The 25,787-nt window shown below is 38.6% G+C and overlaps 2 protein-coding genes across 17 annotated transcripts in view; one reads left to right on the plus strand and one right to left on the minus strand.

Moving 5' to 3' along the window:
• Positions 1-495: 495 nt before the first annotated feature.
• On the plus strand, positions 496-7,750 carry napgb (N-ethylmaleimide-sensitive factor attachment protein, gamma b). Of its 2 annotated transcripts, XM_023273762.3 has the most exons (12): positions 498-666; positions 914-981; positions 1,064-1,148; positions 1,867-1,884; positions 1,977-2,007; positions 2,088-2,197; positions 2,291-2,357; positions 3,372-3,442; positions 3,669-3,747; positions 4,720-4,799; positions 5,540-5,669; positions 6,797-7,750. In XM_023273762.3, the coding sequence occupies exons 1-12, from the start codon at positions 611-613 to the stop codon at positions 6,935-6,937; spliced, it is 936 nt and encodes a 311-aa protein (XP_023129530.1). In that variant the 5' UTR covers positions 498-610; the 3' UTR covers positions 6,938-7,750. The 2 variants fall into 2 exon arrangements, with proteins under 2 accessions (XP_054870811.1, XP_023129530.1); XM_055014836.1 differs by lacking the exons at positions 914-981; positions 1,064-1,148; positions 1,867-1,884 and having other exon boundaries at positions 496-666.
• A 2,324-nt stretch (positions 7,751-10,074) lies between these two features.
• LOC111570823 (piezo-type mechanosensitive ion channel component 2) overlaps positions 10,075-25,787 on the minus strand; it is a 117,888-nt gene continuing 102,175 nt past the window's right edge. For all 15 annotated transcript variants that reach the window (XM_055014823.1, XM_055014825.1, XM_055014835.1 and 12 more), the window contains 10 exons: positions 25,528-25,739; positions 23,707-23,865; positions 22,528-22,675; positions 21,016-21,204; positions 19,944-20,036; positions 17,205-17,374; positions 15,888-16,007; positions 14,738-14,817; positions 12,966-13,161; positions 10,075-11,575 (listed from right to left, as the gene is read on the minus strand). In XM_055014823.1, coding sequence (XP_054870798.1) covers positions 11,323-11,575; positions 12,966-13,161; positions 14,738-14,817; positions 15,888-16,007; positions 17,205-17,374; positions 19,944-20,036; positions 21,016-21,204; positions 22,528-22,675; positions 23,707-23,865; positions 25,528-25,739 — 1,620 coding nt within the window. In that variant the 3' untranslated portion in view covers positions 10,075-11,322. The remainder of the gene's footprint in view (positions 11,576-12,965; positions 13,162-14,737; positions 14,818-15,887; positions 16,008-17,204; positions 17,375-19,943; positions 20,037-21,015; positions 21,205-22,527; positions 22,676-23,706; positions 23,866-25,527; positions 25,740-25,787) is intronic.

Below are 25,787 nucleotides of genomic sequence, written 5' to 3' on the forward strand. Positions count from 1 at the left end.
GACTCAAAAATTGTCCAAAATGACTCAAAAAGTGTCCAAAAGTTACTTGAAAATGATGCAAAATTACTCAAAAATGGCCCAAAATTACTCAAAAATTGTCCAGAATGACTTGAAAATGATTCATAACTACGGAAAATGAGTCCAGAATGACATGAAATTTGTCCTAAATTACTTAAAAATTATCCCAAACACACAAAAATGATCCAGAATGATGAGAAACGAACCAAGCTGACATAAAACTTGTTGAAAATGACAAGAAAATTGTCCAAAATGACTCAAAAAACAATAAAGTTGTAATTATGATGTAATTACCTTCTTGGATTCATATTATATTGACATTCAAAACACAAACATTTTGTGATTTTGCTCTTTAAAGGTGGTGACTTAACCCGCTTTACTCTCTTGAACAGCTTGTAATATTATTTTCTAATATTTTCTTTTTGCGTTTCGCCTTCCTCGCACGTTTTGCCCTCCGCGGCTGCCGTAGCCTGCGACAGGGGATGACGTAGCGGCCGAGGAGGAGTTCCTGTTAATCCAAACATCGACGAAGCGAAACTCTGAGCGATTTATCGATAATAAATCCGTAATAGCTGTCCGATTCATTGCTGGCATGGCAGCTCAGAAGATCAACGAAGCCCATGAGCACATAGCTAAAGCGGAAAAATGGTGAGTTACGGCCAAAAATCCGCTTTAATTCCCGCTCAGAAAACAGCAGTTAGTGTTGGTAGCTCGCTGTAAGGCCACCGAGGCTGATGCTGCTGCTGCTGCTGCTGCTGGAAGGTTATACGACATTAACTGACACTATTCTGCTTTTATCACAGCATTATAGGTTAATTTAACATCTAATATTTACCCACTACTTCCTCGAAAGCTGTTATTGACTATAAACTGCTCATATTATCCGTTTCTGTAGCCTGAAGACGAGTCTGACTAAGTGGAAGCCTGATTATGACAGTGCTGCATCAGAATACGCCAAAGCAGGTAAAATAAATCAATAATACTCCTTAAAACTAGCAGAACAGCAGTCATATTTTACTGCTAATTAATCTTTTTTTTTTTTTAGCTGTTTGCTTCAAGAATGCCAAGCAGTATGAGCAAGCAAAGGATGCCTACCTGAAGGAAGCTGAGTACCACACAGAAAACAAAACGTATCCTCTGTGTTTGTCCATCTGCAGTGATTAGTAATAAGAATAATAAGCTCTATTTATAGTAATAATAACTTTATTTGTATCACACTTTTAGGAAGAACATTCACAAAGTGCTTTGACAGGTAGAACATAAAAAAAATGTCATCAACGAGACACAAAATGATAAAAATTAGACAAAATGACAAAACCTGGACACAATGACAAAAATGAGACACAAAATGATAAAAATTAGACACAAAATGACAAAAATTAGACAAAATGACAAAAGCAAGGCACAAAATGATAAAAGCGAGACATAAAATGATAAAAATGAGATACAAAATGATAAAAATGAGACTAAAAATGAAACAAAATGACAAAAGTGAGACACAAAATGACAAAAGCAAGTCACAATGACAAAAGCGAGACACAAAATGACAAAAATGAAACATATAACAATAAAAATGAGACACAAAATGACAAATATGAAACAAAATGTCCAAAATGAGCAATAATCCATCATGTTTCTGTACCACCTTCAAAAACTGGAGTCACAAGATGCTTTACAGAAATACGCAGCAATAAAACATTAAGAGAAGACCTCAAGACCTCACTTTGGGCTGACAGACTACACAAATGTGTGATTATTGAAGAAGATAACTGGTAATGAAAGGCTTGTTCAGCCCTGCTGTGCTCTGACTTCACATTACTGCTGTAATTTCCTTAACTCGTCCTTCAGGCTTTTTCATGCCGCAAAGTAAGTTTCCTGTTTAATAATAACTCTGATACTGAATCAGCTGCAAACATTAAACACAGTAGTTTTATTGTAACTCTCCTCCTCTTCCTCAGGGCCATCGAACAGGCAGGTATGATGATGAAGGTGAGTGCAGCTGCTGTAGATTCATGCCGTCTGCACTCGTCTGCAGCACGTTAGTAACTCTGCTGTTTGTTCTACGACAGGAACAAAAGAAAATGCCCGAGGCCATCCAGTACATAGAGAAAGCCTGCATGATGTACATGGAGAACGGGACTCCTGACACCGCTGCCATGGCTCTGGATCGGGCTGGAAAGTAAAAAAGACAACCTGTTTTTACAGTTTGTTGCATTTTATTATCAGACGAAGAATTTGACACATTTCTGATGCGACACTTGTTCCTCCTCAGACTGATCGAGCCGATAAACCTGGAGAAAGCCGTGGATTTGTACCAGAAGGCGGCTGGTGTGTTTGAGGTAAGGATGCCGACCAAAGATGAAGGATTTAGGCCAGTGGTTCTCAAACTTTTCCCGTTTTTATATTAAAACATGAATATGCGGGGCTGTGTTATTATATCTAATTCCTTTTTGTTGTTTTTCACGGTAAAGATCAGCAGTGTCAAACTCATCATGGTTCAGGTTCCACATTCAGCCCAGTTTGATCTCCAGTGACCAGTAAAACCACAGTAGAATAACCTAGAAATAACCACAACTCCTAAGGGTTCCCTTTGTTTTAGTTTAAAAAAAGAAAGTGCATTCTGAAAATTATCACATTTAAGGAATTCTCTTTTTACAAAACATTCTAATCATCCTAAAATTTCTCAAGAAAAATAAGTTAAATTTCAGCAACATTCAGCCTCAGTTTATCATTTCCACATTACAACTTCCAGATCACAGAGTGTCTACAAAGGAACACAACATTTAGTCACCTGGAAATGAACCATAGAGGATTTACTGGAGGATCAAAACGACAAAAGTCAGAAAAAAAAGGGAAAAAACAAGACTAAATATTACAAAAATTAGATGCAAAACAACAAAAAAGAGACACAAAACAACAAAAAAGCCAACAAACAACAGAAATAAATGACACAAACCATGCTCAAAACAACCAATAATGCAAAACACAAAATGACAAAAATAAGACAAAAAAACACAAGCGAGACAAAAAGGAAACACAGAATGACAAAAACACATGACAAACGACAAAAATCAGACAAAAAATGACAAAAACAAGACAGAATATTACAAAAATTAGCAATGAGCAACAATGAACAATCTAGTATTTTACTTTCTGATCTAAACAACTTGTCATGGTCTGGAAATGATTTTAAATTTGTAGTTTTACTAATTTACAATCTGCAGTTAATGTCTTCTCTGTAATTTTTACACTCTGAGTGCCGGATTGGACCCACAATTTGACAAACACCGATTTAGGCTTAGATTTTTTTCAATATTTCATTGAACTGATATATTTTCATTTTGCATCTGCAGAATGAGGACCGCCTGCGTCAGGCTGTGGAGCTGCTGGGAAAAGCCTCCAGACTCCTGGTCAGGTTAAAAAGGTAAAAGAAATATTCACTGATAGGATGTTGACACCAATCTGTAGTGTTTTATAGCTGCTGGTTTTCCATGAAACACATTCTCAGGCTGCGGTTTTAGGGACCAGAGGTAGTTTTTCAGATAAAGTTCTGTCCTGATGAGCCTGTTAATAGTCCTCTGATGATTTTTCCTTCTGTTGGTTTGATAGAATACATACCTGTGTTGTCCTCCTCCTCTCTTTCTACCCAGGCTGGATGAAGCAGCCGTCGCCCTGCAGAAAGAGAAGAACATGTACAAAGAGATTGAGAACTTCCCCATGTGCTTCAAGGTGGGTTGACTTATTTCAGTTTTTTATTTCATTTAGTTCTTTAGGCACCTTAGAGTCGGTTCTAAGTGAGTTTCTAGTGTAGACGGTAATCTGAACACAGCTTCTCTAGTTTATTACTCACAGACCCTCGTGACCAAAGACTTAAAAAGCAGTCATGGTTTCAGATTAAACTCTACTGGACTTCATCTAGGAGGCTTTGTGTGTTTTATTAAAGGTTGGACAATCATGGAGTTTTTTCTTCCATCATTAAATTTGTTAATAATAGCAAAAAGACCCAAGAGCAGCAGGCTGATTTATTATTATTATTATTGTCATTATCATTATCATTATTATTGTCACCAGTCAGAGGGTCCAAATCCTGAATGAAATGAAACAAAACAAACAGAAATCTTGCTCTGTATTAATTAAAGTTGCTCCATATTAGTTAAAATTGCTCTAAATGAGTTAAAGTTGCTCAACAATGAGTTAAAGTTGCTCTAAATGAGTTAAAGTTGCTCTATATTAGCTAAAGTTGCTCTATTTTAATTATATTCATGTAATGAAACAAACAGAAATCATTTTGTGATGATTCTGACAGTTATTGTGAATACGATACAAGTTATGATTCTGGTGGTTAACTGTAATTTTTGCCTTTTTCTCCACCGAAACAAACATAAAACAAAAAAAATGGGATGTTCGCTGCAGTCTGTCCAAAACAAGAATATGTCCTCTAAACCTAGAGAATCTGATTTAGTGTCTCTGGAGCACCTCAATGCTTCATTTGTGTCAAGACGCTTCACAGAACCCATAAGCCTGAATAATAATGTGATTAAGAGCTCAGCCCTGTTTTAAAGTGACTGAATATGACACAGATTTCTCAGTCAGGAGGTTGTTGTGTAACTCAACCTGACTTCAGACCAGAGCAGAAGAAAACAAACCTTTTTTTTACTGAATGGATCCTTAACTTGCTGTGTTTTTTCCTCCGTTCCTCAGAAAACCACTGCTCAGGTGCTGATTCACCTCCACAGAGGCGACTACGTAGCGGCTGATAAATGTGTCAGAGAAAGCTACAGGTGGAAGAACTCACAGTCATGAGTCAACTCGTGTTGTCCTGTGGGTCAAAATTAACCCGTTTTAAAGTTTGAAAATGTGGAAAAAATATATATTTTCACAGTGAAACTTCTCATGTCCACATTTTCAACATTTTTGGGAAATCTTTGAACATTTTTTGGTGGAAAAAAAAATGTTAAAAATATTTCTTAAGAACATTCACATAAAAATCTACCAAAATCCAGCAAATTTCACTGGATTTTGGTTGATTTTTATGTGAATGTTCTTAAAGAAAATATTAGAAGTTTTACTGATATATATGGAATCACTTTGGATATTTTGGGGATTTTTGGGAAGATTTTTACTCATTTTTTGAAAATATTTACAAGAATTTTCTTGCCAAATTTGGGGATTTTTTTTAAAAATAATACTTTTTAGAAATTATTGGATTTTTCTTCCTGAAGTTTTTGCAAATTTTCAGAAATTTGGGGAATTTTTTTTGCAAATTTTTTGGTTTTTTTTCAGACAAGGAAACAATATTTTTTTGTGCCGTAAATGAGGACAACAGGAGGGCTGACCTTAAATTACAAGGAGAGAAAAAGTGTCCTTGAGGGGAAAAAACTCCTCAAAAGAAAAAAACCTTCCCTCTCTTGTGACTTCCTGCTACCTCTGACTTTGCTTCACCTTTCATGTATTATTATTATTATTATTATTACCTTCACGGTGGAACTTTTTACCTGAAGTGCTTCTTGATCTCCGACAGTCTGCCCGGCTACAGCGGGAGCGAAGATTGCGTCGCCATGGAGACGCTACTGCAGGGCTATGACGAGCAGGACGAGGACCAGGTGTACCGCGTGTGCAACTCACCTTTACTGAAGTACATGGACAACGACGTGAGTACAGCTGACCCAGGATCAGCTTCACACATGACTTCTGTCTTTCAGTGTGTCTTACTGAGAGACTTCCGGCCTCAGTCTGGTAACATTTGATCCGTTAGCTGAGCCTCTTTGTGACGACAACCAGTTTTTTTGTGCATAATTCGCTGATTTGAATTCTCTGGAACAAGCTGTGGCTGATTTTTCCCTGCTGTAAAACAACACAGTATGTTTTGCTGAGCTTCACATTCTATTATCTTGTATTCCCATTTAAAAAATGAATAAATTAAACATTAAATAATATTTCAAGGTCTTCTGAAAAAAGCCTGAGTTAAAGCTGGAGTGTGGGACGTACAAATAGACACATTTAATCTTTGCTAAATGAGTTCACACAATCCTGATTAAGCCTATCAGCACCAATCAGTCTGAGTTTCCCGGTATTCCAGTGTTTTAAATCTGCTGTCTGTGGGAACGTTCTCAGGACTGATGCATTTTATATCAACTAGCAGTGATTGGTTTGCCACTGTAGAGCTGAGATGTAGTGAGATACAGTAAATAAAAGTTACTGCAGAGCCTGGAGTGCAAAAAAATCGGACTAAAACAAGAAACTCTGCATTCAGAGTCTATATTAGTTCAAGTTAGTCAAAAATGACTAAAGGTTGCTCATAAATGAGTTCCAGTTGCTCAAAAATGAATTAAAGTTGCTCTAAATGAATTAAAGTTGCTCAAAAATGAATTAAAGTTGCTGTAAATGAATTAAAGTTGCTCAAAAATGAATTAAAGTTCCTCTAAATGAATTAAAGTTGTTCTATATTAGTTAAAGTTGCTCTAAATGAGCTAAAGTTGCTCTATATTAGTCAAAGTTGATCAAAAATGAGTTAAAGTTGCTCTATAGTAGTTAAAGTTGTTCTATATTAGCTAAAGTTGCTCTATATTATATATATAGCCTATATAAAACGTCATTAACTTTGTTTTTAGTGTGAAATTAACTATACCTTTGGGCTAAAAGTGACTGTTTTCACTTCAAACATGCCTTTTTTTAGTAGTTCAACTCTCCTTTCCTGCTCTTGTTTAAATGCAGTGTTTTATGTTTTGTGAAAATACTTTTGGTCAGATTCCTCTTACGTCTGATTTCCTCCTCCCAGTACGCCAAACTGGCCATCTCCCTGAGGGTACCTGGAGGAGGAAGCAAGAAGAAGAAGGCCGCTGCCGCTCCACAGGGTGGCGCTAGCGGGGCGCCGGCCGCTGCTGAGGAGGAGGATGACTACGAGGGCGGCCTGTGTTAGCCTTCAGCCTCCATCTGCTGCCACCACTGCACCCTCTGGAGCCCCGACCGGCAGCTGTTTGACCAAAAACAGCACAAAAATAGCAACAAAAAGTTAAAAAGCATATTAAAATATCCCACCAGTCGCAGTCGGTGTTGCAGGAGAGTCGACCTGCGTGTAAACAGCCTTTTAATTTGTGTTCTGAGGTGGATCCTCGGCCTGTCGTATGAACGTTTATCATTTCTGCTCTCTGTGAAGCTGTACATTTTGCTGTTATCGTCTGTGGCTAGAGAATATATAAGTATATAAATCAGAAGTACTCTGTGTCTGGATCGGTGTATAGGTGTTTATTTGTACAGAGGTAATTTATTCAGTATTCATGTTACCGGAGCAATATGCAATCAGATGTTTAATGCATGTTTGGAAATAAAATCAAGCAGATTGGTCGATATTAACGCTTCAGAATGATTCCTCAGCTTATTTAGACTCATCCTGGAGAACTAAAACACGATGCAGCTTGTACCCAATCATACTGTTGTCCGTTTGTCTACCTGAAAATAAAACAGAATCGTGTGCTGTCTTTATTTGCTCTAATTAAACGCCAGAAAGGGACCATGCAGTGAGAGTTCATCCCTGACTTCCTTGTCGATGCTGCGTTTTGTGTTTTTGTGAGGAAAACATCAGCTAAATGCCAATTAAAGCTCTAATCTCACTGAAGGTTATGAAGGGATTGTTTACATTTTACTTTTTATTCGTGCTGTTGCCCACTTCCTGTATGTTCCTCCAAAGCAGAGCTCCAAACTTTCCATCAATAAACATTTCCGTTGTGTGGCAGTTTATGGTCTGTGTCCGTTTTTTTAAACCAGTTAGACACATTTTCCATATTTGAGCCTCAGATGTCGGCACCAGAGTGGCGTCTGACAGACGGAATGACTGCAGCGTCCTGAGATGAGGCTGATGCTCTCCAACTGTTAGAGGATATTTAATGCTCGTACATTCATGATGCCTGCAGTTCTGAGTGAACTTCTGTGCATTACAGGGATCCAAACTGGACTCCAGTGTGTAGAAATATTGCTGCTGCATACTCACAGAGTTGCCCAGGGTGAGAGACACTGGGCGGGTGTGGAGATTCTCATGAGCCCCCGGCTGAACATCACTTTGTTGGAGTTCTCCAGGAGAACCAGAGGGTCACCTCTCTGAGGGGAAACTCTGACTGTTGTCTGTTCTTATGCACCAAACAGCAGCTCAGAGGATTCAGCCTTCTTGGAGTCTCTGGGTGGTTCCTGGAAGGGGGACCAAATGGAGGCTCTATAGTTCTCCTGGAGAACTTCAATGCTCACATGGGCAACAATGGAGAAACCTGGAGGAGGTGATTGGGAGGAACGGCCTGATCTGAACCTGAGCGGTGTTTTGTTGTTGGACTTCTGTGCTGGTCATAGATTGTCCATAACAAACACCATGTTGGAGCATCAGGTTCTCATAAGTGGACCTGGTACCAGAGCACTTTAGGCCAAAGGTTGATGATCGACTTCATAGTCGTATCATCAGACCTGCAGCCGAATGTTTTGGACACTCAGGTGGAGAGAGGAGCAGAGCTGTCAACTGATCTCCTGGTGGTGAGTTGGATCTAATGGAAGGCTGCTGGACAGATCTGGTAAACCCAAACATGTAGTGAGGGTGAACTGGGAACATCTGGCAGAGAACCCTGTCTGTGGGGTTTTCAACTCCCACCTCCAGAAGAGTTTCTCCTGCATCCTGGGGGAGGTTGGGGACATGGAATCTGAGTGGGCCATGTTCAAAGCCTCCATTGCAGAAGCAGCTGTTAGGAGCTGTGGCCTGAAGGTCACTGGTTCCTGTCACAGAGGCAACCAAAAAACCCGCTAGTGGACACCAGTGGTGAGGGAAGCCGTCAGGCTGAAGAAGGAGGCTTTTCAGGCCTGGTTGGCTCGGAGGTCTCCTGAAGCAGCTGACAGGAACCGGTCGGCCAAAAGGGCTGCAGCTGTGGCAGTTGTGGAAGCTAAAACTCAGGTGTGAGAGGAGTTCAGGGAGGCTATGGAGAAGGACTTTCAGTTGGCCTCGAAGAAGTTCTGGCAAACCGTTCCACACCTCAGGAAGGGGAGGCAAGTCTAGGCCCGAAAAGCCTTAAGTATTGCAGTATTTTTTATTCTACAAGTAAAAAAGGGAAAGGTGAAATGTTAGGAAACAATCAAACTGTCCTTGTAAATTTTTTGAGTTTTGGATTTTTTAAAATTTGACCTACAACCCTATTTATCTGATTTATTTTATTACCCCTCATTATTTACTGCCATAACTGATGGTAGTAATGATAATAACGGTTAATAAAAGTACTAGCGGAAATGTCTTTTCTAGAAGGTTTTATTAAATGTTTTACGCTTTCGTGTCCCTTTTTCCTACAACATTTGGATTTAAACACTATAGGAACTATAGGTTAGCCCATTATTGAAAACATATAAAGGAAATGGATGTGTAAAAATGTGCTAAATGACATCAAAATTAAGTCAGCAGCCCCAAATTGTGGCAATTTTCGAGTCATTTAGGACAAATTTCATGTCATTCTGAACAAATTTTCTGTGTGGATTATTTTCATGTCATTCTGAACAATTTTCAAGTCCTTTTGGACAATTTTCTTGTCATTTTGGACAAGTTTTGAGTAATTTTGGACAAGTTTTGAATCATTTTGGACAATTTTCTTGTCAATTTCAACAAGTCCGCTTGGATTTCTCGTCATTTTGGATCATTTTTGTGTCTTTGGAACAATTTTCAAGTCATTTAGGACAAATTTCATGTCATTCTGGACTAATTCTCTGTAATTATGGATCATTTTCACATCATTTTGGAGAATTTTCTGGTCATTTTCAAACAAGTTTTATGTCAGCTTGGATGATTTCTCATCATTTTGGATCATTTTGTGTCTTCAAAAAGGATTCTGTTAAAAGGGGTAATAAACATCTCACTTTCAACAACTTAAAATTTTCTGGCAATTTTTTGATGCATCAGGCTTTACAGGGTTAAAAAGTGCTAAATGACATCAAACTAAAATAAACAGTGGTGGTTCTGGAGGACATCAGGGTTTCAGGTTCAGCAGTTTTCCATCATCACCTGTTGAAACTCTGATTCACAAACAGAAAAACTCCACACACCTTTCCACATGTTTTATTAGCAGATCTCTGGACCTCTATCATACCACATGGCCTTAGCATACAGGTTCACATTTCATCCTAGCCCCTATGTACACCTACTGAAAGTTACTCATGGCAATAATGAAGTTAGTCTCTCATGCTACAGTGTCCTCTAATGCATAGTTTGGACCAAAGGGCTCCAAGTCTCAGCCCTTCGTGTGAGGAATCTTTTTTTTTTGTCTTCCTTGATGCACGGCTGAAGGTGCCACAGTGTTGGTGAGGATGAAAACCAGCGAGGCGATAAAGTGCCGCCACCTTAATGCACGTTACCCTGATTCAGAAACAGCCCTCTGCTGACCTCGTCTCCACCAGTCGACCGGTGGGCGATGAAGAACGTCAGAGGATTGGCAAAAATCTCTGTAAAGAAATAGAGTCCACGGCGACACGTTCCCCTCCTCAGTGCATCCTCTATCTGTGTCCCTGTGCAGTAAACAAACAGCTTCCACGTTATATTTCATGCCATTTAAATAGTTCTCACCTTCTTCTATGACCTCTTTTACATCCAACAAAGCCTACACGTTGTAACATACACAATGGACATCTGTGAAAACAGCTCTTCCTGAGAAAAGATATGTAAGAGTTCTTCTCATACAAACAGATTGTCTGATGATGGTTTTGTATCCGCTTATTATCTGACAATTAAAAAAAACAGAAAGTTGCCTTGAAGTTGGTGTTTTTTTAGTTGGAAATGACCGTTTTATGTGCTCCACGTCCTCTAAAACCTGCAGAACAGGAGCTCAGTATTGCACAGTCCCACCATCCGAACGTTCCAGTTGGAGACAGTATGAGATTGTGCTCGTGTGGTCGTTTTTGTGCACGTATTTGTCGGTAGGAAGCCCTTAAAGAGTAAAGTTGCAGCCAGTTAGTGTTTCTCTCCACCTGCCATGCAATTGTGAAAACGTTAAGAGGCAGGTGTTTCAAAATCTCCTTTTACATTAGTGATTATAGCTTAGGAAAGACCTCCAGCTGTTCATTTAATCCACCATAAATACAGCACCTGCAAATCTGTGCTCAAATTTCAATAATGTGACTGTTACTGTTGTTGCTTGATTGTAAAAAAAACACCAGTTTGTAACTCAGAAATGTGTTTTTTCACATTTGGGCCGTCCGAGCCCAGCTGAAGAGGAGGAATCTGGTCCTTGTGGGCCTGAAACAGCTGCTCCCACCTGCAGAGCGACTGAACGAAGAACACCTTCCTCCGGTCCATCACTGAGTCTTCTCCCGGGTCCACTTGATCATGGTCTCCGGCGAGCGGTAGAGGAAGATGAGTTTGGAGTACATGTCCTCCTCCAGGTCCAGCTCGCCCGTCTCTCGCACCAGGAAGATGTCGGTGCACAGCTTGAGGATCCGGTCCACGTTGGGCAGCTCCTCGAACATGATGGTGTGGGAAATGCCGCTGAAGAACTCGCGCACAAACTTCCCGATGACCAGAACCACGGAGGCGTACAGACCCATGATGCTAGACGGAACACAGAGGAGGAAAGTTCAGCTTTATATCCTGTAAAGACTGGAAAACCCACTGCTGCAAAAATACAACAGCTGTTTGATGTTTTCTCTTATTATTGTTCTCTGTATTTGTGTTAGTATATATATATATATATATATATATATATATATATATAAAATAAACAAAAAAACAAACTACAAAAACATTGCACACACACACACGTGTGTGTGTGTGTGTGTGTATATATATATATATATGTAATTTTTTGTTAATTTTTTTACAAATTTTCTTCAATATTTGGGATTATATATTATAATTATTATTATTTAGTTTTATTTTTTTGCTATTTTTTTCTATATTTGGGTTTGTGCATATATATATATATATATATATATATATATATATATATATATATATATATATATATATATATATATATATATATATATATACTTTTTTGGTTAATTTTTAAAATTTTTTGCTCATTTTCTTCTATATTTGGGTTTACATAATATTATTATTATTTGTACTTTTAATGTTATTTTACTTATTGCTCAGTTCACTTAGTTCTCTCTCTCTCTCTCTCTCTCTCTCTATATATATATATATATATATATATATATATATATATGTATATATGTATATATGTGGGCTGCACAGTGGTGTAGTGGTTAGCACTTTCCCCTTGCAGCAAGAAGGTCCCTGGTTCACGTCCCGGCTTTCCCGGGATCTTTCTGCATGGAGTTTGCATGTTCTCCCTGTGCATGCGTGGGTTTTCTCCGGGTACTCCGGCTTCCTCCCACAGTCCAAAAATATGCTGAGGTTAATTGATCATTCTAAATTGCCCGTAGGTGTGAATGTGAGAGTGATTGTTTGTCTCTGTATGTAGCCCTGTGACAGACTGGTGACCTGTCTAGGGTGTCCCCTGCCTTCACCTGAGTCAGCTGGGATAGACTCCAGCCCCCCATGACCCTAGTGAGGATTAAGCTGTGTATAGATAATGGATGGATGGATGTTTTGGTGGAAAAAAAGAAATGTTAAAAATGTTTCTTAAGAACGTTCACATAAAAATCAACCAAAACCCAGTGAATTTCACAGAATTTTGGTTGATTTTTATGTGAATGTTCTTCAAGAAAATATCAGAAGTTTTACTGATATATATGGAATCACTTTAGATATTTTTAGGATTTTTTTTTGGAAAATTTTTACTCATTTTTGGAAAATATTTACAAGAATTTTCTTGCCAATTTGGGGGATTTTTTTTTGCAAAACTTTCAGAAATTTGGGGATTTTTTTGCTGAATTTTTGGATTATTTTAGACGAGGAAACAATATTTTTTGGTGCCCGTAAATGAAGACAACAGGAGGGTTAACCATACACCTCAGTGTTTTTACGAACGTACCCATATCCAGCCAGGAAGCCCAGACTGGGTGGGCTGACTTGGTCACTGAACACGTACAGGTCCACGCCAACGTCAGTCCTATTTTTTTCGTCTAAGGGGCCGGGCTCCGTCTGGTTCACAGTCCACCATTCTTGGACCTGTTCCGATGTATTCTGAGCTCGCTTCAGGGTTAGGGTTATGTTTCCCAGATTGTCCTCTGCAAAGATGAAGAGTGAGAATTGTGGAATTTAGTCGGCGCAAATTGTGAATAATGTCAGAAAAAAACTATTACAAGCTGAATCTCTCATCCCCAACAACAAAACACAATCAGCAGGCAGAAAAACTGAACAGAAAGTATTCAAATATATGGAACTGTGTGATGGACCCATCAGTGATTGGTACCATGCAGTGTTAGTAATGTTCCCGTTCATTTCAAACAAATAATCACCAACACAATTTCTGGTTAAGAATGTTTATTGGGTTGGGAGGGAGTTGTTTCCCCAAGCAAGTTCAAGTATCTCGGGATCTTGTTCATGAGTGATGGGAAAATGGAGCGTGAGATGGACAGGAGGACTGGTGCAGCGTCAGCAGTAATGAAGGTGTTGTACCAAACCGTCGTGGTGAAGAAGGAGCAGAGCCACAAAGAGAAGCTCTCAATTTACCATCCATCTACGTTCCAACCCTCACCTATGGTCATGAGCTCTGGGTAGTGACCCAAAGAATGAGATCATGGATAAAAGCAGCTGAAATGAGCTTCCTCTGTAGGGTGTCTGGGCTCAGCCTTAGAGATAGGGGGAGAAGCTCAGGCATCTGGAGGGAGCTCAGAGTAGAGCCGGAGTAGAGGAGGTTTGGACGTCTGATTCAGATCCTCCAGTGAGACTTCCTTTGGAGGATTTCTGAACATGTCCTCCTGGGAGGAGACTCCGGAGTAGACCCAGAAACCTCTGGAGGGATTATATATCTCATCTGGCCTGGAAATGGTGTTGCTGGAAGTAGGAACGTCTGGAATGACCTGCTTCATCTGCTATCTCCACGACCTGACCCCAGATGGACGAATGGATGGATGGATGATGGATGGATGGATGGATGATGGATGGATGAATGGATGGATGATGGATGGATGGATGAATGGATGGATGGATGATGTGTGGATGGATGGATGATGAATGAATGGATGTATGGATGATGGATGGATGGATTTAATTTCTTTGATTTACATTATGATACTGTTTGCAATCTGACTGTTGGTATGTTGGCTAACATCTAGCAATCAGAAGCTTATCAAACTGGTTGTATTTCTGCAGAATGCAGTCAGTTTGTGTTATATGTCATTAAATATTGCATAACTTTAACCTGAAACTAGTACAACAGCATTATTTAACACATTACCTGCATGTACTGCTGCTCTGTCGGTGTCACTTCTCGCAAAATATTGGAAATGCTGATTTCAGATTTTTTTTTTTTTTTTTTTACATTTTTGTAAAATTAGCCATGTAAGAGTCTTTATTTTTTTCTTCTTCTACTTTTTAATGATTTTCCCCCATTATAATTGTGTCTTAGTGCACAGATGGTTGAATTCGCTCTACTTCTAGCTGTGGTCGTGCAGTTTAAATAGAGGTGCAGGACTTGGAATTGCAGTAAAAAATGAGCCCACGGTGAGTGAAAATGAAAAAACAAGAGCAAGAAATGTCCAGAAACTGAACAGGATTCAGAGAAGATACATCTCAGGTTATGGCCATGTGAATTTTTCGCTTTTACTTTGTGGTCATTAAATAACACAAAATAAAGTTCACCTTCTTGAAGCTCCGTTACAGGCTTTGCATCTGAGTCACTGGGGGCTCGAATAAACCGAGGCATGATTTTTGTCAGAGTCCTGCGGGGAAACAGAAGCTGTTAGTAAACTATCTGTGTTACGTAGCTTCTCAAAATGCTGAATTATTACATGGAAAATTAGTGCATTTTTTATTCTATGCCCTACTATAACTGCAGTCATTCTCATTTTAACCCTCCTATTGTCCTCATTTACAGGCACCAAAAAATATTGTTTCCTTGTCTGAAAACAATCCAAAAATTCAGCAAAAAAATTCCACAAATTTCTGAAAATTTGCAAAACCTTCAGGAAGAAAATTCCAATAATTCCTTAAAAGTTTCCCTTAAAAGTTTGATTTTTTGAAAAAAATCCCCCAAATTTGGTAAGACAATTCTGGTAAATATTTTCAAAAAACGAGTAAAAATCTTGCAAAAAAATCCTAAAAATATCTAAAGTGATTCCATATATATCAGTAAAACTTCTAATATTTTCTTGAAGAACATTCAGAAAAAAAATCAACCAATATCCAGCGAAATTCACTGGTTTTTGGTTGACTTTTATGTGAATGTCCTTAAGAAACATTTTTAACATTTCTTTTTTTTCAAAGATTTCCCAAAAATGTTGAAAATGTGGTCAGAAGTTTCACTGTGAAAATATATTTTTCTCCACATTTTCAAACTTTAAAACGGGTCAATTTTGACCTGCAGGACGACACGAGGGTTAATGTCTTGTTTCAGGCGTTAAAATTCCACTTTATCAAAGTAACAGGTTGTAAATTCAATGCAAAAACATTTTTCTGTAATACATCTCCAGATGGGTATGAGATGAGGGATAAGAAGATTGAAAGCACTGAGAGTTAAAACATACACCTCTTCAGTTATAAATATGCTACTGAATCTCATGCGGTAATAAACTGACAGTCCAAACTAAACAGATGTCTAGTTCTGCAAATACTCAGAAGCTCATTTCCTCCGATGCAGCTGATAAACCACAGATATTCTGCTGTTTTCTGAAGCTTATTAATCAGCCATAATATACACAGCAACACCTCAAATACAAATCTAAACTTAAAAGCCAACAGTTTTTAAAAATCTTGTCATTCTCATCAGAGGGTGAGCAGCTGATAAACTCACACTTTGGAGTCTTTCGACTGCCCGCTGAGGATCTTGATGAGCTCCTTCTTTGTTTCATCGTCCAGTTTTTGTATGAGTTTTCCCGACGCTGTTTCAGCTTTGGCTCCTCGACTGAGCTCTCTGAAAAGAAAAACAGTGAAATGATTGTTTCTGGGTTTTCCACCTCAAAACCTGTGTTAAAAAATCCCCCCAAAATCCTATTTATTAGAGCTGGAAACTGAAAAATATAAATGTAAAAATATAGTTAAAATATAGTTCAAAAACAAAACAACAACAAAAAAATGGTAAAATTAATTGCCATTTCCCAAGCCTTAACCCTGTAAGGCCCCAAATATAGAACAAACAAAACATATACAAAACAAAACAAACAAAATAAATAATGGCAGGTATTTGTAAAATAACCATATTTTTTGCTGATTTAAATACAGTAAAAACTGGTATATTTCTACGGTCAAATGCTGTAAAGAACCAACAACTGTAAAAATACTGACTTTAGATGGAGACAATATTGACAGTTTTGGTCAGTTTTTTTAAATAAATAAACATGCAAAATAACACTTTTTCCTCTGTGATTTTACAAGATATTATCTGTAATTCTCAAAAATGATTTAGCTCTTCCATCCTTAATATACACATATCAATCAAGCTAAAATTAGTATTTTTCTAAGGTAAAATGTCAAGAATTAATTACTGTTTGTAAAAATACTGACATTTGATGTGGACATTTTGAAAATAAACATGTAAATTAATACTTTTTTATGTGATTTTACAAGTTATTACCTGTAATTTCACAAAACTGGTATTAATCCTTAATGTACCTTTTTTTTCTTTCAAATAATGGCAAAAACATGTAAAATTATCAGTTTTTTGCTGATTTAAATACAGTAAAAGCTAATAAAACTGATTTTTAAGGTGGACATTATTCACAGGTATGGGCTCTTTTTTAAGGTTAATAAATTATCTGTAATTTAACAGTGAAAATGTGTGAAAGAACTGTTTATTATTTATCACTTTGTAATCCTTAATATACAAATAAAGCCAAATATCTGTAAAATAAAAATACTTTAGTTGATTTAAAACAGAGTGGGTTTTTTTCTTCATGTTGACATTATTTACACTTTGAGCCTGTGTTTTTATATGGAACATGAGAATTAATGCTTTCTAAATGTAATTTTACTTGCTACCTGTAATTTAACTTGGAACTTTTTACAGTGTACTTCTAACCACGGTTATGCTGTTTCCATGGAGGAGCAGGACTCTTTAATATGAAGGATAAAACAGTTTGGACTGTACATGATGAATAAGAAAACATCTCACCGTTGCACAGACCAGGACACAGTGATGGGAAACTCCTCTGTGGAATTCAACATTTCCATGAGGTTGATTCTGCTGGGAGGACTGATGGTCCACAGAGAGTTGGAGCTGCCTTTTAGCTTCGCGATGATCAGATCCTCTGGAAAATAGCTCTCCAGCCACTCCAAGGCTATCTGACCACAGCACAGAATCAACAGAACGTCACCCTCACCGAACCAGTTTACATTCACTTTTCATTTAAAAGTGTCGACATTTAAATCGGTATGTGGAGAATTTGTGGTGTGGTCGCCTCAGAAGCTGCAATCGGTCAGTTTGTTGTCCACTTCCATTAAAGATAAAATATCCCAACCATTACTGCAAAAAATGTGACATTCATGGTCCCCAGAGAATAAATATGAACGACAGTGATATCTGTGATCCTGGGAGCTGTGTTGTCCAGGGCTTTAGCTCCTGGTAGAGTCTCCCAAGGCAAACTGGTCCTGGGGGAGAGACCAGACTAAGAGTGATTCAGAAGACCCCTATAAAAGCCCAGCAAGGTGCAGCCGCTACCTCACCTGGTTTAGGGATACCAAGGCCTTCCCTTGCAGCCAGGTCTAGGGGGGAAACTCACAACAGTGCGTCTGGTGGCCGAGCCTTGGGGAGCCTTGGGGCCCCGTGGGGCTCGGTGAGGCACAGCGAAGAAGAAACACGGGGCCACCGCCTGGTAGGCCCCACCACCTGCAGGGCAGGAAATCAGGGTCGGGTGCGATGCCCACCGGGCAGTAGGCAGGAGCAGGCGTCTGGGTGCACCACCCCCTGGTGGTGTAGACTAGCTCTGGGGACGTGGAACATCACCTCACCGGTGGGGAAGGAACCTGAACTGGTGCAGGAGGTGGAGCGATACCGGCTAGATATAGTTGGCTCACCTCCATGCACAGCAAGGGTTCTGGAACCAGAATCCTGGAGAGGGGTTGGACTCGCTCCTTTTCTGGAGTTGCCCAGGGTGAGAGACACTGGGCGGGTGTGGAGATTCTCATGAGCCCCCGGCTGAACATCACTTTGTTGGAGTTCTCCAGGAGAACCAGAGGGTCGCCTCTCTGAGGGGAAACTCTGACTGTTGTCTGTTCTTATGCACCAAACAGCAGCTCAGAGGATTCAGCCTTCTTGGAGTCTCTGGGTGGTTCCTGGAAGGGGGACCAAATGGAGACTCTATAGTTCTCCTGGAGAACTTCAATGCTCACATGGGCAACAATGGAGAAACCTGGAGGAGGTGATTGGGAGGAACGGCCTGATCTGAACCTGAGCGGTGTTTTGTTGTTGGACTTCTGTGCTGGTCATAGATTGTCCATAACAAACACCATGTTGGAGCATCAGGTTCTCATAAGTGGACCTGGTACCAGAGCACTTTAGGCCAAAGGTTGATGATCGACTTCATAGTCGTATCATCAGACCTGCAGCCGAATGTTTTGGACACTCAGGTGGAGAGAGGAGCAGAGCTGTCAACTGATCTCCTGGTGGTGAGTTGGATCTAATGGAAGGCTGCTGGACAGATCTGGTAAACCCAAACTTGTAGTGAGGGTGAACTGGGAACATCTGGCAGAGAACCCTGTCTGTGGGGTTTTCAACTCCCACCTCCAGAAGAGTTTCTCCTGCATCCTGGGGGAGGTTGGGGACATGGAATCTGAGTGGGCCATGTTCAAAGCCTCCATTGCAGAAGCAGCTGTTAGGAGCTGTGGCCTGAAGGTCACTGGTTCCTGTCACAGAGGCAACCAAAAAACCCGCTAGTGGACACCAGTGGTGAGGGAAGCCGTCAGGCTGAAGAAGGAGGCTTTTCAGGCCTGGTTGGCTCGGAGGTCTCCTGAAGCAGCTGACAGGAACCGGTCGGCCAAAAGGGCTGCAGCTGTGGCAGTTGTGGAAGCTAAAACTCAGGTGTGAGAGGAGTTCAGGGAGGCTATGGAGAAGGACTTTCAGTTGGCCTCGAAGAAGTTCTGGCAAACTGTTTCACGTCTCAGGAAAGAGAGGCAGGGCTTTACTCAGGCTGTGTACAGTCGGGGTGGAGAACTGCTGACCCGTACTGGAGACACTGTGGACCGGTGGAAAGAGCACTTCGAGGATCTCCTGAATCTGGTAAACACGTCCTCTGTGGAGGAGGCAGAGTCTGAAGACTCAGGGGGATCTTTGTCCATATAATCTCATCTGGCCTGGGAATGCCTCTGGATCCCCCAGGAAGAGCTGGAAAGTGTTGCTGGGAGGAGGAACGTCTGGAATGACCTGCTTCATCTGCTGCCTCCATGACCCGACCCCGGATAAGAGGAAGAACATGGATGGATGGACATTGGTGATTCCTATACTTTGGTGTTTACACTAAGGATGACATCTGTGATTTTTAGTGAAATATCTCAGCCATTGTTGGATTACTGCAAAAAATGTGACATTCATGGTCCCCAGAGGATGAACATGGATGATTTTGGTGGTTCCTATACCTTAGTGATGACAATAAGGAGGACATTTGTGATTTTACGTGAAATATCTCAACAGCTGTTAGACGGATTGCCATGAACTTTGGTGCATACATTCATGAATGAATTGTAATGCCAACACAAACTGCATCCTCTGGGGAATATAACAAGTAATTAATTATCATGTGTAGTGTGTATTTAGAGCCTGGGCACTGAGCATCCAGTACTTAGAGAAAGAACAAGCTGCATTTTATAGGAGGTACGACCCTGTCAAAACAAATTACACACTTATTCTTGTACTTACATCATTCTTGTCAAATATTCCCATAAATTTCTTAAACTCGGCCTCTGTCACATTCTTTAGTGCGGTCTGTTGAGCGCTCATGGTGAAGATGGGCTGTGGAAAGAGAAATTTCCTTCGTAAAATGAAGCTGGTTTAAGCTGATGTTTGTTAATTAGGCACCTGTTTCTATAGAATTGTATTTCTTAAGAATGCGGGAAGTTTATATTAGCACATTTCAAACAACGTCTGTTGTTTGAAATGTGCATGAGCGGGAGTGTCCAACATGAGGCCCGGGGGCCAAAAGCGGCTCTCCAGAGGGTCCAATCCGGCCCTCAAAGTGGAAAAATTCCAGAGAAGACATGAACTGCAGATTGTAAATTAGTAAAACTACAAATTTAAAATCATTTCTAGACCATGACAAGCTGTTTTGATCATGAAGTAAAATACTAGATTGTTCTTTTGTGTCTCGGTTTTGTCGTTTTGTGTTTCTTTTTTGTCTTGCTTGTGTTTTTTGTGTATTTTTTGTCGTTTTGTTCATTTTTTTTGTCATTTTTTGTCTCATTTGTGTCCATTTTTTTTGTCGCTTTGTAACTGTCAAATTTTTTGTTTCTTCTTCGTTTCATTTCGTGACGTTTGTCTCATTTTTGTCATGTTGTGTCTCATTTTTGTAATATTTTGTCTTGTCTTTGTAGACACTGTGATCTGGAAGTTGTACTGTGGAAATGATAAACTGAGGCTGAATGTTGATGAAACTTTTTGAAATTTTTTCTAAAGAAACTTCAGGTTGTTTGTAATGTTTTGTAAAAAGATAAGTCATGAAACATCAACATTTTTAGATCATACTTTTTTTGCACTAAAATAAAAGGAAAAATGAGGAGTTATTTATAGGTTATTATGCTGTGATTTTACTGGTCACTGAAGATCAGATTGGTCTGAATGTGGAACCTGAACTAAAATGAGTTTGACACCATTGATCTACCATATGTGAGTCTTGGTGAATTAACTTCACTGTCATTCCTGTTTGGTATTTATTCCTCAGTGAAACATTCAGCCGTTTTGATTCCCTGCAGATGATCGGACAGAAGAAGCACACCTGAAAGCCTGCCAGGGTGATCTTCAGCGATACGTCCAGCGGCGGGTTGACGACTCCGGCTACAGACTTTACAAGGGACATGAAGAGCAGCGGGAACCAGACGATGCAGATCAGCAGCACCACGATCATCCCTCCCATCCCGTACTTCACCACCTTCTTCTTCTTCTGGCCTCGTGGCTGGGGGTACCTCTGCAGGAGTTGATGTAGAAATGGACAAACTGGGTGTTTTATGCATGGACTATTCTGGTAAATCCATCAAACTTAGGTAATCATGGAGCCAAAAATGGTGAAAATGGAACGTAAACTTGTAGAATGGATGGTACACTGAAAAAAACTCAAAATCTTACCAAGTCTACTGTCTGATTTTTAGTCAAAATTTCTCATCCCACTGATTTAAAATAAATTCACTTAACAAGAGACATTTCAGCAGATGGAGGGACTTGTTTTAAGACAATGCATCTTAAATATCTTGTTAAGTCAAACAATCTTGAAATGATCTTGGTTTGAGCTGAATTTTACAAGAAAACTCAAAATAAGTTTAACCCTCGTGTCGTCCTGTGGGTCAAATTGACCCGTTTTAAAGTTTGAAAATGTGGGGAAAATATATTTTCACAGTGAAACTTCTGATGTCCACATTTTCAACAAGTTTGAGAAATTTTTGAATATTTTTTGGTGGAAAAAAACGAAATGTAAAAAAGGTTTCTCAAGAACATTCACACAAAAAAAAAAAATCAACCAAAATCCAGCGAAATTCGCTGGATTTTAGTTGATTTTTTTCCCCCTGAATGTTCTTAAAGAAAATATTAGAAGTTTGACTGATATATATGTAATCACTTTATTTTTAGGATTTTTTTGGAAGATTTTTATTCATTTTTTGAAAGTATTTACAAGAATTTTCTTGCCAAATTTGGGTTTGTTTGTTTTTTTAAATTAAGCTTTTAAGGAAAACTTTTAAGTAATTATTGGAATTTTCTTCCTGTAGGTTTTGCAAATTTTCAGAAATTTGGGGAATTTTTTTTTCAGACACCTAAGCTTGACAATCCTGGTAAAATATAGCTTAAAATAAGTTTTCCCAGCTAATTTTAAGATCTCAAGATTCTAAATATCATATCTTATTTCAAGAAATCTTACCAAGCCATGTTTCACTTGTTCTATTGGCAGATTTTTTCACTTATTTCAAGGTAAAAGTTCCTTGAAATAAGTTTTTTTTTCTTGTTTTGAGAGGGGCATTTTTTCCAGTGTGCCTGCAGACAGACTGGGAGAGAACTACAAGAGTGCATGATCTCTACTAGTGAAGCACAAAATAAAGATATGCTGAATGCACTTTTGGGAATATTGAGCACAGCAGACTAACATCTTGACTTAATCTATGTTACATTTCAGAGAGTGAGATCAGAATTTAACCTTCAAAAGATTCATGAAGCAGCAAAAGCGAATCATAAATTTCACTTTGAATTCCAACGTGACAGAAACTGGCTATGGAATCGGGTTTTTTTGAAGCATGATAAACACCTTCTCAGACTCCCTCCAGCATTTGAGGATGAAGATGTGAGCGTAGATGTCCTCCACACAGATCCAGCTGGACAGAGACAGTGAGGTGTCCGTCCAAACCCAGTCCATCACGGCTCGCAGCTCCGTCAGGAACGGTACCAGGCGGAACCTGAGGAGCAGAAACCTGCTTTAGTTCATCTGGCACATCGTGGGACTAAAATAGATTCAATATCTTTACTGAGAATTTCCTCAATCTAGTCTGAAAGAGCGGTTAGTTTAACCCTCCTGTTTTCTTCATTTACAGGCACCAAAAAATATTGTTTCCTTGTCTGAAAAAAATCCCCCCAAAAAATCAGCAAAGAAATTCCCCAAATTTCTGAAAATTTGCAAAACCTTCAGGAAGAAAATTCCAGTAATTCCTTAAAAGTTGCCCTTAAAAGTTTTATTTTAAAAAATCCCCCAAATTTGGCAAGAAAATTCTTGTAAATATTTTCAAAAAATGAGTAAAAATTGTCCAAAAAAAATCCTAAAAATATCTAAAGTGATTCCATATATATCAGTAAAACTTCTAATATTTTCTTGACGAACATTCACATAAAAATCAACCAAAATCCAGCGAAATTCACTGGATTTTGGTTGATTTTTTTTGTGAATGTTCTTAAGAAACATTTCTGACATTTCTTTTTTTCCACCAAAATATGTTCAAAGATTTGTTTTTTTTGTGAATGTTCTTCAAGAAAATATTAGAAGTTTTACTGATATATATGTAATCACTTTAGATATTTTTAGGATTTTTTTGGAAGATGTTTACTCATTTCTTGAAAATATTTACAAGAATTTTCTTGCCAAATTTGGGGATATAAAAAAAAAATTATATAAAATTTTTAAGGGAATTTTTTAAGGAATTATTGGAATTTTCTTCCTGAAGGTATTGCAAATTTTCTGAAATTTGGGGAATTTTTTTGCTGAATTTTTGGATTTTTTTTCAGACAAGGAAACAATATTTTTTGGTGCCTGTAAATGAGGACAACAGGAGGGTTAATAAGAAATAGTGAGTTTCCAAAAGCCCAAAGCGAAATAAAGACATCTTATAGAATAATACTCTGGTGTACAGTTTCTGAAGCACTCCGGGTTTAATCTGCTGTTTGTTATGACCAGAACCTTGGACCTGTTTGTCCAGCTGGAAGAAATGAAACTCACCCCTGGAACAGGAAGAGGTTGACATAATTGTAGCTCTTGGTGAGGAAGTTCCCCAGGACACGGGTGGGATAACCACAGCGGATCTGATAGGCTGACAGCCCGAAGTAGATGCACTTGACGAAATACCACATCTGAGCCACGGTGTTCTCAGCGAAACGCCTACGAGAGGGAGAGAAAGACAGCCGAGAAACTGAACAAGGAACACAGCAGATGTTTAAAATATGCACTGCAGAAATTCCAAATCTTACTAAGTCTATTTGTCAGATTTTTAGTCAGAATGTCTCATCCCACTTGATTTAGACATTTCAGCAGATGGAGGGACTTATTTTAAGACAATGCATCTTAAATATCTTGTTAAGTCAAACAATCTTGAAATGATCTTGTTTTGAGTTGAATTTTACAAGAAAACTCAAAATAAGTTTAACCCTCGTGTCGTCCTGCGGGTCAAAATTGATCCATTTTAAAGTTTGAAAATGTGGAGAAAAAATATATTTTGACAGTGAAACTTCTGATGTCCACATTTTCAACATTTTCGGGAAATCTTTGAATATTTTTTGGTGGAAAAAAAGAAATGTTAAAAATGTTTCTTAAGAAAATTCACAAAAAAAAAATCAACCAAAATTCAGCTAAATTTGTTGGATTTTAGTTGATTTTTATGTGAATGTTCTTAAAGAAAATATTAGAAGTTTTACTGATATATATGGAATCACTTTAGATATTTTTAGGATTTTTTTGGAAGATTTTTATTCATTTTTTGAAAATATTTACAATTTTTTTATATTTTTAATTTTTTTTTAAATTTTTATTTCTTGCCAAATTTGGGGATTAAAAAAAAACTTCTAAGGGAAACTTTTAAGGAATTTTCTTCCTGAAGATTTTGCACATTTTTATAAATTGGGGGAATTTTTTGCTAAATTTTTGGATTTTTTTCAGACAAGGAAAGAGTGTTTTTTGGTGCCTGTAAATAAGCACAACAGGAGGGTTAAGACATCTAAGCGTGACAATCCTGGTAAAATATAGCTTAAAATAAGTTTCCCAGCTAATTTTAAGATCTCAATATTCTAAATATCATATCTTATTTCTAGAAATCTTACCAAACCATTTTTCACTTGTTCTATTGGCAGATTTTTTCACTTATTTCAAGGTAAAAATTCCTTGAAATAAGTTTTTTTTTCTTGTTTTGAGAGGGGCATTTTTTTCCAGTGTGAAAGGGGTTTTTAAGCTTTCAGAAATGTTCTGGACAGTGATGGGACGAAAAGGTGCGATGAAATGCTGTATTTTTTTCTGTAATTAATTAATGCGTTAAAGTCCCTAGTTTTGGAACATTTTGCAAATTAAATTAACCAAAAGGTAAATTCGCATCACTAAGTTAAGTGATTGTGATTTCTACATTCATTCAGAAAATCACTTTTAACAGAGACTTTTTAAGATGGACAGTATTCATATAGGCACAGTTTTCATTTTCTCAGCAGTGACTGGAAAGAAAAAAGGAATACAACGTTGATCAGAAAGTTTACATGCTGCTCATGGTGCATGTGAATTAAGTGTGCCAACAGCTGGACATGTGTTGTGTGTTTTTGTCACCACTAAGTGTATATTTAAGATTTTTCCATGGAGCACAAACAGGAGCAGAAAAGAAAACTTTGCTTTTTGTTGACAGTCAGCAGCTGGATGAACCTTCATGTTGAGGATCACTACTGGTGACGAGAGGCTTCATGTTGCCAAATAATCCATCAGGCACCTCAAACTGCAGAATTTTAATGAATCAGAAACCCAACTCCAGCTGAATATATCTAACTAGAGGTCAGATGAAGGTCTTACTTTGCTGTGACGTGCGGCAGGATGAAGAACATCCAGAAGTGGATGCCAAACACCAAGAGGACCTGGAAGATGACTTTGCCCATAACAGACTTTCTGAGGTAGAGGGCCCGGTCCACCACCATGGTACCGAACTGGATCAGAACCATGACCAGGAAGGGTCCCGGCACCTGATCCTCCGACAGAGACGACGTGATGTCCGCCGCCGAGTGTTTCTGCAGGAAAAGTTTCAGATAAAAGTTCATTTTAACAAGTCATGAAGT

Source organism: Amphiprion ocellaris, chromosome 10 (assembly GCF_022539595.1).
Source record: "Amphiprion ocellaris isolate individual 3 ecotype Okinawa chromosome 10, ASM2253959v1, whole genome shotgun sequence".
Lineage (NCBI taxonomy): Eukaryota > Metazoa > Chordata > Actinopteri > Pomacentridae > Amphiprion > Amphiprion ocellaris.